An 11,422-nucleotide genomic window follows, 5' to 3' on the forward strand; every position below is an offset into this window, starting at 1 on the left:
AAGATAATCGCTTGTTAAAAGAAACATTATTACACGACTGACCTGACTATAGCAACGCGATGATAGTCTTTCAGAGGGAGGCAAGTCCCGTGTTTCCTCTATCGAAACAACAAAGATGACGCATTCTGGCGCTCTCGCGGAACCAGACACCATACGAAGAGATATACGTGTTTCTGTTTTTGCTTATGCCGGTGCATAAAGCGTGCGCATTTTGCTAGAGCGCTAAAGCTTTTAGTCGTCCGTTTATAGTGTACTGCGGCAACAGCTTGCACTGTAAGCACAGGGAAACATTGACCAGATCAAAACTCTAAGAGAACTTGTTGTTGGGCTAGTTGGTAGATCATTTCGAAAGGTTAATTAGAGCGCGAAAACTTGACACGATCACTCACACACGCACACACCCATGCATCAAACACACAGCGCTCACTTCCAACTGAATTATTCATAGCTCGAAGGCTTGAATATATACAGGACACATTGTGCGCACACACACCAAAGAAGGCCAACAGCAACATTATCAAAACGTACAGTTAATCAATGTCATCGCCTTAGAGCGATAAACTGAAGTTCGCTTGGTAAAAACGAAATTGAAGGGGCACTTACACAGTTATCTTTATTTTTTTCAATGAAAAAGGCTTCTAACACTTCACGTGCAGTTTTACTTGCGCTTCTGCCCAGAATCTTTGTTTCAGAAAATCGTGCGTCACAACCACACGAGATCACATGCGCAACCAGGTGCGCATACTTGTCATCTCTTTTCGTTAATTTTTGGGCGTGTTCCCTTAATCGGTCATTAATACACCCTTCGGTTTGGCCAATGTTCACTTTTCCGCAGGATAAGGGTATGGAGTACACAACCCCCATGGAACACTCAACAAAGGCCCTCTCATGTTTCTTTTGACAGCCGCGCTTCTTTCTATCGCACACACTTTGGCAGAGTCTTCCAATTTTTTCTGGTGCGGAAAACACCATCGGTACGCCGTGCCTGGCCACGACTTTCTTAAGGTTGTGCGAGACCTCATGGATATATGGCACAACTTGTGGCCTAATTCTTCAGGGCTGGGTAGCAGTCATCGCTTCCCGTGTACCACGTTTAAACTTCTGCAGAAGTGATTCCGCAACTGGCCGTAATGACCGATTGAGGGAACCCAGCAGCCTCTAGTCGGCTCACCTAATTAAGGAAACTAAGTTTCATGCTGTGTGGGCACGACCTTTTTAGCGCTGATTCTAAGCAAATAGACGCAACGCCCCTATTCACAATCTTTCAGTGGGCAGATAGTACGGCAACAGCTGCTTCTCAACACGAGAATGATAAGACCAGCACATATGCTCATCGTTCCACGTGAGGCTTAAGTCTAAAAACTGCAGACAAGCTTCTTGAGGCAATTCGACAGTAAAGGAAAGCCCTCGTACTAGTCTTATAAAAACGTTTAAAATAAAATCAGGGGATGTAAGGTCACCCTGTTTATCTAAAAGAATTAAAAAATCGTCAACGTACCTAAAAACCTTTAAAACCTTCCCCCCTTTAAAAGCATTGTCCAAATCCCTATCTACATCCGCTAAAAAAATATCGCAAAAGACCGGGGCGACACAGGAACCAATGCAGATTCCTTGCCGCTGAAGAAAGGGCTTTTCGTCAAACATAATAAAAGTTGCATTCAGATAAAATTCTAAAAGCGATAAAGAATTGTCTACATTAACGCCCGCGTCATCGATAAAATCGATGTCACCATTCTCTTCTATGCAGGATTTTACAGAGGCTAGAAGCTTGTCATGCGGCACGGAATAATACAGATCTACAACATCCACTGAAAAGGCGTTGCCTGTGGTAACGCGAGACCGCAAAAAGTCGCACACATCACTTTAGCCCTTCGTACGGAAAGGGTCATTCACCACGAGATTCTTTAGCTTACTCTGAAGAAATCTGCTAACGTTAATCTGCCAAGACCCTCCTTCACTAACAATAGTGCGAAAAGGTACATCTGGTTTGTGCGTCTTGGCCGAGAAAAAAACGTTCAGGTTGTTCCCTTTGCTGTTCTTTATGTTCTTAGCTAACATTGTAAGCCCAGCATTCTGGCAAAAATCAGCGAACTTAGACTTAACGCGAGTCACTCCCAACTTAACTGGGCGGAAGTTCTTCTTGATAGCCGCTAAAGCCTTTTCTTTGTAAGCTTCCTCAGGCATGACCACAAAGCAACCTTCTTTGTCGGCTAGCATTAATGTTAATTTGTGGTTTTTAAAGGACGACACGATGTTATTCAAGCCTGTAACTTTAGGTCTATCTTGATTATGTGGTGCACATTTCGATAAACAGTTCATACCATCCTGTAGGCATCTGTCCCGGTCTTGGTTGGCCTTCACAGACAAGTCCCTGTTTAGTCCGACAAGTTCGTGGGCAGAAATACGAGGCGGGACGGCAAACTTTGGTCCCTTCCGAAGCCATCTCTCGATTTCTACCGGAATGTATGCGTCCTGTAGCACCACAATGCGCTTCTGTTCTTCCCTTCTTTGCTTGTCAAACACCTTGAGCAGTGGGTTCAGGACCTGCTTCCACCTCACTTCCGTGAATACGCCCAGTTGCTGCCTCAGCCATCGAAGGTGTTGAGCAGCCTGCCATTGCGGAAGAAGACTGTAGTGGACCACGCGGAGCCAGTCTTGAAACAAACGCACCTGACGCCAAAGTTCCGCCTTAAGAATCTTGCAGACTCTTTTGACATGTCTCCAGGATGGTTGAACACCTCCGAATAAGGCACAAGCTTTCTCAGGAGGGATACCCTTACGTATGCAGAAGGCACACTTCCTTGCTTGGCATGTGGCCTCGATGATGTTGCGCACAAGTCCATCAATAATTGACGCAAGGTCTAACGAGTTAAAAGAGACGCCCACTGTACGAGAAATGTATTCTAAGAGAACTTGTTGTTGGGCTAGTTGGTAGATCATTTCGAAAGGTTAATTAGAGCGCGAAAACTTGACACGATCACTCACACACGCACACACCCATGCATCAAACACACAGCGCTCACTTCCAACTGATTTATTCATAGCTCGAAGGCTTGAATATATACAGGACACATTGTGCGCGCACACACCAAAGAAGGCCAACAGCAACATTATCAAAACGTACAGTTAATCAATGTCATCGCCTTAGAGCGATAAACTGAAGTTCGCTTGATAACAACGAAATTGAAGGGGCGCTTACACAGTTATCTTTATTTTTTTCAATAAAAAAGGCTTCTAACACTTCACGTGCAGTTTTACTTGCGCTTCTGCCCAGAATCTTTGTTTCAGAAAATCGTGCGTCACAACCACACGAGATGACATGCGCAACCAGGTGCGCATACTTGTCATCTCTTTTCGTTAATTTTTGGGCGTGTTCCCTTAATCGGTCATTAATACACCGTTTTTATTTTAAACGTTTTTATAAGACTAGGACGAGGGCTTTCCTTTACTGTCGAATTGCCTCAAGAAGCTTGTCGGCAGTTTTTAGACTTAAGCCTCACGTGGAACGATGAGCATATGTGCTGGTCTTATCATCCTCGTGTTGAGAAGCAGCTGTTGCCGTATGATTCTGCCCAGTCAAAGATTGTGAAGAGGGCGTTGCGTCTCTTTGCTTAGAATCAGCGCTAAAAAAGTCGTGGCTACACAGCATGAAACTTAGTTTCCTTAATCAGGTGAGCCGACTAGAGGCTGCTAGGTTCCCTCGATCGGTCATTACGGCCGTTGCTGAATCACTTCTGCAGAAGTTTAAACGTGGAACACGGGAAGCGATGACTGCTACCCAGCTTTTAAGGATTAGGCCACAAGTTGTGCCATATATCCATAAGGTCTCGCACAACCTTAAGAAAGTCGCGGCCAGGCACGGCGTACCGATGGTGTTTTCCGCACCAGAAAAAATTGGAAGACTGTGCCAAAGTGTGTGCGATAGAAAAAAGCGCGGCTGTCAGAAGAAACATGAGAGGACCTTTGTTAAGTGTTCCATGGGGGTTGTGTACTCCATACCCTTATCCTGCGGAAAAGTGAACATTGGCCAAACCGAAGGGTGTATTAATGACCGATTAAGGGAACACGCCCAAAAATTAACGAAAAGAGATGACAAGTATGCGCACCTGGTTGCGCATGTCATCTCGTGTGGTTGTGACGCACGATTTTCTGAAACAAAGATTCTGGGCAGAAGCGCAAGTAAAACTGCACGTGAAGTGTTATAAGCCTTTTTCATTGAAAAAAATAAAGATAACTGTGTAAGTGCCCCTTCAATTTCGTTTTTACCAAGCGAACTTCAGTTTATCGCTCTAAGGCGATGACATTGATAAACTGTACGTTTTGATAATGTTGCTGTTGGCCTTCTTTGGTGTGTGTGCGCACAATGTGTCCTGTATATATTCAAGTCTTCGAGCTATGAATAAATTAGTTGGAAGTGAGCTCTGTGTGTTTGATGCATGGGTGTGTGCGTGAGTGATCGCGTCAAGTTTTCGCGCTCTAATTAACCTTTCGAAAAGATCAAAACTCCAGTGCAGACAGCGTCGGTAACGCCGTTCTGTTAGACGTGGGTGACAAAATAGGAAAGTTCGTCCGCTTCGTCACCCTATGGGGCTATAGGTGCCCACGTCGCCGCTACCTTCGCCCCTCCCCAGCCGTAACGGTGGCCAGAGCAAACAAGAATGTTGGCTCCCTGTTGCGGTGAGCCGCGAGTGCGAACTAATCTTTCTTACATCGTGAACGCTTGCCGATTAAAGGCATATGGTAGAGAACACCTTCGGTACCCTTAGCAAAGCAGCTTACGTATTTCTTGATGCATGTTTTGTTTGAACTAGCATTTGGATTGGCTATATTGACAGACTTTGTGTACACGCAAATAACGTAAAAAGCAAAGCGAGAAGTAGGCTGACATTGCACTGTAACAAGTGAGGTTGTACGCCAAAGCTCCACCAGCACATACTATTAGCCAGAAGCAAGGATGAAAAGATCCAATTTATTATCAGAGCCCACTCGAGCACAAAATTAAGCCAAAATCACCAATGCATAGCCCACCTTCCATCAGCTTATCTAAGAAGCAGCTACCATACCCGAGAGACACGGTACGTGTACGCTGATGGTTTTGTAATTTTCTTTGGTGGATATCTTGTATGATGATGTCTTTTTAATTTGAAATCGAGACCATAGCATGCGATAGTTATAGCGCGAGAACAAAACGACGACACAGAGACAAGAAGGACACTGTGTCGTCGTTTTGTTCTCGCGCTATAACTCTCGTCATGCCATACCAACTAGCTCAAGCTGCCACACTTCATAGCATGCTCTTTGTGTAAACGTTCACTGCTGCAATGCGCACTGTTGTCAGGGAAATCATAAAAAGGGCTTATTTGCTCTAGACAATAAGAGGTTGATTGTTTACATCCTTTACTTGTTATCACATTTGTTCAATTTTCGAGTCCAATGCGCAACACCTATCTCCAGAATCACGTTTACCCCTTTGTGTTTCTTTTACAATCTTTAGCAGCGTAGACAGTAGCGAGGTGTGCTTAATTTTTGTGGCACAGACAGGTTATGGAAATTTTTTTATTACAGTGCTGTTGTTATCATGCAAGCATGCCCATATAAATTCATATTCTACGTATGCATGTATAGTATAATATTGTATGATATTATCATCATGGTGAAATTATTGGCTCATCTTCTGCAGCGTAGGTATGAAGAAATGCGTAAATAGATCAACTGCGATGAAATCTTGAAAGCAGATGGTTCTAGGTGTTAACAAAGTACGACATAAAATAAACAAATCACTTACGGCTTGATGAACGATTTTTTGATGGTTTGTATCCAGGCACTGGTCTTACACCTTGTGAAACAGTAGGGTGACCTTAGAAAAGAAATGTAATTTTAAGAGCTGGTTTCTTTTATTTGGCACAATATTTACAATACACCCAATGGCACCATAAGCTTCGCCTTCACGAATTGAACACAACAAGATCATGCCACTAATGCGGCCTGGATTGATTGATATATGTATTTTAACGTCTCAAAACTACCATATGATTATGAGAGACGCCGTAGTAGAGGGCTAGTGCGGCCTTCAAACACTGAGTGCATTCTTATTATTGTATATTGTTACTAGAGAAGTTCACACTGCGCATTACTGTAACGTAATAAATGAAGTTGCAAGTGGATCGTGTCAGTGAAACTTTCGCATAGAGCTGCATTCTGTGCAATGAGTAGAGTGCTTAAAAGCACGAACAATTTTGCGCTAGCAATGTTTTCGAACTTGCTATGCACTCACTATGGGGTCTTAAGGGAATGTGCGCTCTAACATGTGGCCCTTTTTGTAACTGGCGGCCGGCGTCAAACCACGAAGTCGTTATTGATAATCGCATATTCTGACGCTATATCGCAATGCACGCTTAGACATCTTACTATTACTGCGATATAACATGTAATGTGACTCTTGTATGCAGGACGTGTGTGTTTGTAAATTACGAATGCTATTTTCACTGCAATTTCGAGAAGAGGAAGTTGTTCTTGTAGTGAAGGAAAGACGACGACGAAAGACACGAGCAAGCAAGCTCCAGCATCAATAGCTCTTTTTTTTTAGCAAGCGTTGCAGAAAAAAAATATCTATTATAAGGTACAGTTTCGCCTATCCCCCTTGTGGGTATGAGCCAAGATCTCCTAGGCGACAAGACAAGACAAGACAATAGCAGCACCAGACTCGAGCTCGCACTTGCCCAAATTTTGGCTGCTTGACGCCCGCAACAGCTAGAAAAGCTGCGTTTTTAATTCTACGCAACTTTGTCCTACGCCACGGCGCACCCGACGAACTTCTGAGTGGCAGAGGACGTGGTTTTCTATCCGAAACTATCAAAGCATCGGTCATTCAGTGTAACATCGTTCCCCGCAAGACGACCGCATATCATCCTCAAACAAATGGCCTAACCAAATGATTTAACCGCACTCTCGGTGATATGCTGACGATGTTCACCGGATCCGACCAGGCAAACTGGGACACCATCCTTCATTTCCTCACATATGCGTACAACACTGCAACGCAAACGACCGCGGTATTCTCATCGTTCTTTCTTTTATACGAACGCGAGCCATCATGTATGCTAGACACCACGTTTCCTGACACACCTGACGTTTGCGAGTACAGTACAATTTCTGACATTGCCAGGTACGCGGAAGATTGTTGGCAGTTGGCTTGTTCTTTTGCAAGCGTGGACCAAGGTCGCCAGAAGCTCAAGCGTGACGACTGACTTCATGCTGCTTTACAAACGGGTGCCCTAATTTGGCTCTGTGTTTCACTGACTACTCCTTACCTGTCCTCCAAGTTATTTGCCCGCTATCACGACCCCTACCGCATCATTGCTCGGACTTCTCTTGTCAGTTACGAGGTGGAGCCCTTGACACCATCTGACGACTTGCGTCGTCGTGGCCGAGAAATCGTCCACGTCTCTCGCATTAAGCCCTATTATGAGTAGGCTATACTACCAACGCCTCAAGTCACCAAGATGGCTCCTCTGTTCCCCGGGAGCAAATGTACTGAAGGAAAGATGACGACGAAAGACACGAGAAAGCAATCACCAGCGTCACTAGCATCTCCAGACTCGAGCTCGCACATGCCCGCATTTTGCCTGGTTGACGCCCGCTGCTCCTCGACGCTTCCCGTTGAACGTTTGCCGAGCTTCTCTGACGTCCAGCGTCAATATATCACGTCACATCCTGATTGCTTTTCCAAGCAGACATATTTCTGTGTGGCTGAACACCTGCTTGCCACGCAAACGTCCAGGGTTCAATCCTCATTGAGACGTCGAAATGTTTATTGTGTAGTTTACTTGCACTTTTCTCGATGTTTCTGTCGCGCAAAGGATGATGATTTTTTTTGCTTACAGCCAACGACGCCGACGCCAACTCTGAAATTTCTGCGAAACAAGCTCTTTAACGTTACCCGTTATAATTGCGTCTAAATAGAATGGCCTGCAATTCGTGGTCACTTTCATTATTCTCATTTCCGTTAGTATGGCAAAGAGTAACAACAAAGCATAACAACACAAGCAGCCATACTAATGTAGAACTACTTAATGGTTAAGCATAGACATTTTTGGGCTTTTGTGGCTACGACGTTGTGCTTGCGTGTAGGGGGGTGCCAAGTGGTTGGCGGCCTGCTACAGGGGCCTTTCTCAACAAAACAGGGGGAAATTAATACAACAGCCTTTTACTTTTAGATCTACACAATCCAGTTTACTACAGCCTCGCCCATGTTCAGTATTGAACTTCATTTACCTGCTTGCCTTAAAACCATAATTAATATATCATTTAACCTCATCAAGACCACATAAACACATAAAAATCACACTCTTGATTAGGTATCTTGTAATAATAAATAGAATAAAAAGGTGATTTGGAACATGCAATGCGAGAGTGAGTGATTATGAACTTTACTGAGGTCCTGAGAAGAAAGACAGCGGTGCTGAAAGCCCCGCATATCAATCCGGCGGCTCCACCCAGGTCGGGACCGGTAAACAGTCTCTCGGCGATGGCACGGGCTATCTGGGCAGCCTTGAGCTGAGCGATGAGCTCGGTGCTTCGAAGGGCGGAGTCCCAGGAGGACTGGACAGAAAAGTCTGTACCTACGTTGGCAGGGCACAGCCAGAGAATGTGGTCGACATTTGCTATGTTCGTGGCCACAGTTTAGAAGTACAGTAGAGAAGTCAGGATTAATCCTGCTTAGTGCCGTTGGTGCGATGTATGTACGAGTCTGCAGCTGTCTGTAAGCTTGTGCTCTGTGCAGATTTGTGTGAGGAGGAGGGAAAGTGCGACGTTCTAACTATGAACAACCACGAACAAAACACGTGTATGCATGTAGTTAAATTGGCAACGGAGTACCGCTTGCTTTCCAATTCATGTTCAGTAATGAGGCTGTGCTGCAGAAATAGCCGTAATAGTAAACAAGGTAGCGATTTGTTGAGCATACTGTCATTTAAAGGCTTTCGCGTCATTACTTAAATATATGTATCGTTCTGTTGTGCGCCCGCAATCACAAGAGAATGCATTGTGTGCAAGTTCATTGATGGGCTGTGTTGCAATAGATGCATAGTAGAAGAAGGGGAAACTTGAAAACAATAAAGCACTATGTAATTTATGCTACCATGACATTCAAAGAAAACATCGGCGGCGTAAAACAATGTAGTACGCAAGACGTCTTGATACAGTGAACAAAGTTTAGAGCAAGCACTATGTAAACATGGCGTGAGCCATTATAGTATACCAATAGCGTTCCAGCAGTTCCTCCGTTTATTATTGATATGCAAACTTTCACATAATGAAAAACTGAAGGGCATATCACGCGGTTACGGTTACTCGGTTAATCGCTATATCAGTGCTTGTAACATTTTACACCGTTTCTATACATTAACACGTGCACCACGCTTATATACTTTAAGTTCCAAAACAATTGAGCGATATTTATCAATAAAATATACAGTAGCTTGCGAAAGACTATGTAGTGTAAACTATGCTAACGTTTAGGATATCGCTGTAATTCAATAATTCAAGGTAATTCTGAGGTTTGATTGCCCTCTGCGGTGCGAGAACGGCGTGCATGTAGGACGCAGTTCTTGTTTCAACGCGATATAGTTAAAGAGCTCGCTTCGATGAAATTCCGGAATCTGCGACCTTTCTTATGAGCGGAAAGTCATCATCTTGTCCTTCAGCTGATAGCCCAAGGAGATGTAAATGAAATAAATATTAAATAATGCTTGGAAAACGACCACCAGCAGTAAATTACTTTCCTAATAACTCCTTATTCTAATCCACCTATACTAGAATCGATATAAAAATGAACTTTTATTTTAAGCCCATATAAATCATGACCCTAAGCTACAGGCACCTATTTTATATCGCTCTATTTTTGGACGTTTTCTACCTCAAACGAACGTCAGCAGGCGAAGTGTAAGGGCTGCACCAGATGATGTGCATGGTGCGACTCGGTGTTCATCTCACGGAAGTGAAGGGTTATCGTGTGGTACCTTAATTTACGGCGTTCTTCATAAAAGTGTTATTTGGTTTATTAAATGGGTGCGGAAGTTGGCTAACTGAGAATCATCTGATGGGGTTTATTCAATACAAAGTTAGGGTTCATAACCCAACATGAGTTTTCTGATACTCATAGCGATTATAAGAAAATTGCGTTGATGGAGTACGTGTGCGAAAGTGAATGACTATTGGTAGCGAGTTAATATTTTTACCTTTGTCGGGATAGTAGTGTATGCCAAAGATACGGAATGTATCGCATTTTCCGCTGCTGTTCGAAAAATTTCATGCACAAAAACCACAAGATTAGTATTAGGAAAGCCGTAGTGAGCCCTGCGGACTGCCTTTGAAAATCTGCGATACCAAATCCTAAAATAATGGTGTCCTTTATCATGCCCTACATTGCAAGGCCGCCCGCACGTACCGCCATCGAACCCATGCTGTGAACATAGCAGCACTATTCAGTACTTACAAAGCTACCGCGATGGGTAATAAGCATGATTAGCATGTGTAATTTTTATATTAACGCAAGAGGGACAGATATTCAGGCGAACATGGCTTCATGAAAAGATGAGCGACCCTTGAACACGGAGTGTTGCTGGCGCCAAAGTTCTGAGAATTGTACTTGTCTTCGTCAAGGCAGAAACTGCTGTCAAAAAATTCTCCTGCATTTATTATTACATATTGTTGCAATACAGTTTCACGTACCTCCCTTTCCACCAATATGATTCCGTTTTGGACTGCGATGTGTGAGATCTCCATTGCTACCTAGATCCTTCCCATTGCCGCGTGCCAGATCTCTACGACGTGTCTTGCCTAGGCCAAAAAGTGGATCTGGAAGCGCTGATGATGAGCCTTCATAATTTATCGCGCATAGAAGCACGAAAGCCACCAGGAAGATAAGCGCGTTTTTGTTGTACGCGTGCTGCATTGTGATCGGAGGCGTATGACTAAAAAGTTGCTTTTCTTCCACTGGGCCTCATGTTTCCATCGATACAATGCACAATCACATAAAACCACGTCACTTAAACTTAACACGTATGGGATCCTTTGTTTTCGCACAGCTGAACACTGGGCCACAGCTGTATAATAGCAGAAACCAATGTAAAGACACAACTTAGAAGTGTGGCGGTATGGGCTAGTTGGTATGACATGACGGTAGATATAGCGCGAGAACAGAACGACGACGAACCCCAGGTGGTCAAAATTTCCGGAGTCCTCCACTACAGCGTCTCTCATAATCAAATGGTGGTTTTGGGACGTTAAACCCTACAAATCAATCAATCAACAGAATGACGACAAAGAGCAGTTCCCCTTCTTGTCTCTTTGTCGTCCTTCTGTTATCGCGCTATATCTACAGTAAAGACACAACGTGCGGGGTGCAAGTGCCGTAAAGACA

At 44.0% G+C, this 11,422-nt stretch overlaps 1 protein-coding gene across 1 annotated transcript in view; it reads right to left on the minus strand.

The window, feature by feature from the left end:
• The window catches only part of LOC142774489 (uncharacterized), a 34,828-nt gene extending 23,867 nt beyond the window's left edge, over positions 1 to 10,961 (minus strand). The window contains exons 1-3 of the mRNA XM_075874827.1: positions 10,732 to 10,961; positions 8,434 to 8,621; positions 5,786 to 5,857 (exon numbers count right to left, since the gene is read on the minus strand). Coding sequence (XP_075730942.1) covers positions 5,831 to 5,857; positions 8,434 to 8,621; positions 10,732 to 10,954 — 438 coding nt within the window. The 5' untranslated portion in view covers positions 10,955 to 10,961 and the 3' untranslated portion in view covers positions 5,786 to 5,830. The remainder of the gene's footprint in view (positions 1 to 5,785; positions 5,858 to 8,433; positions 8,622 to 10,731) is intronic.
• Positions 10,962 to 11,422: the final 461 nt, after the last annotated feature.

The sequence above is a fragment of the Rhipicephalus microplus genome, chromosome 10 (genome assembly GCF_043290135.1).
Source record: "Rhipicephalus microplus isolate Deutch F79 chromosome 10, USDA_Rmic, whole genome shotgun sequence".
Classification (NCBI taxonomy): domain Eukaryota; kingdom Metazoa; phylum Arthropoda; class Arachnida; order Ixodida; family Ixodidae; genus Rhipicephalus; species Rhipicephalus microplus.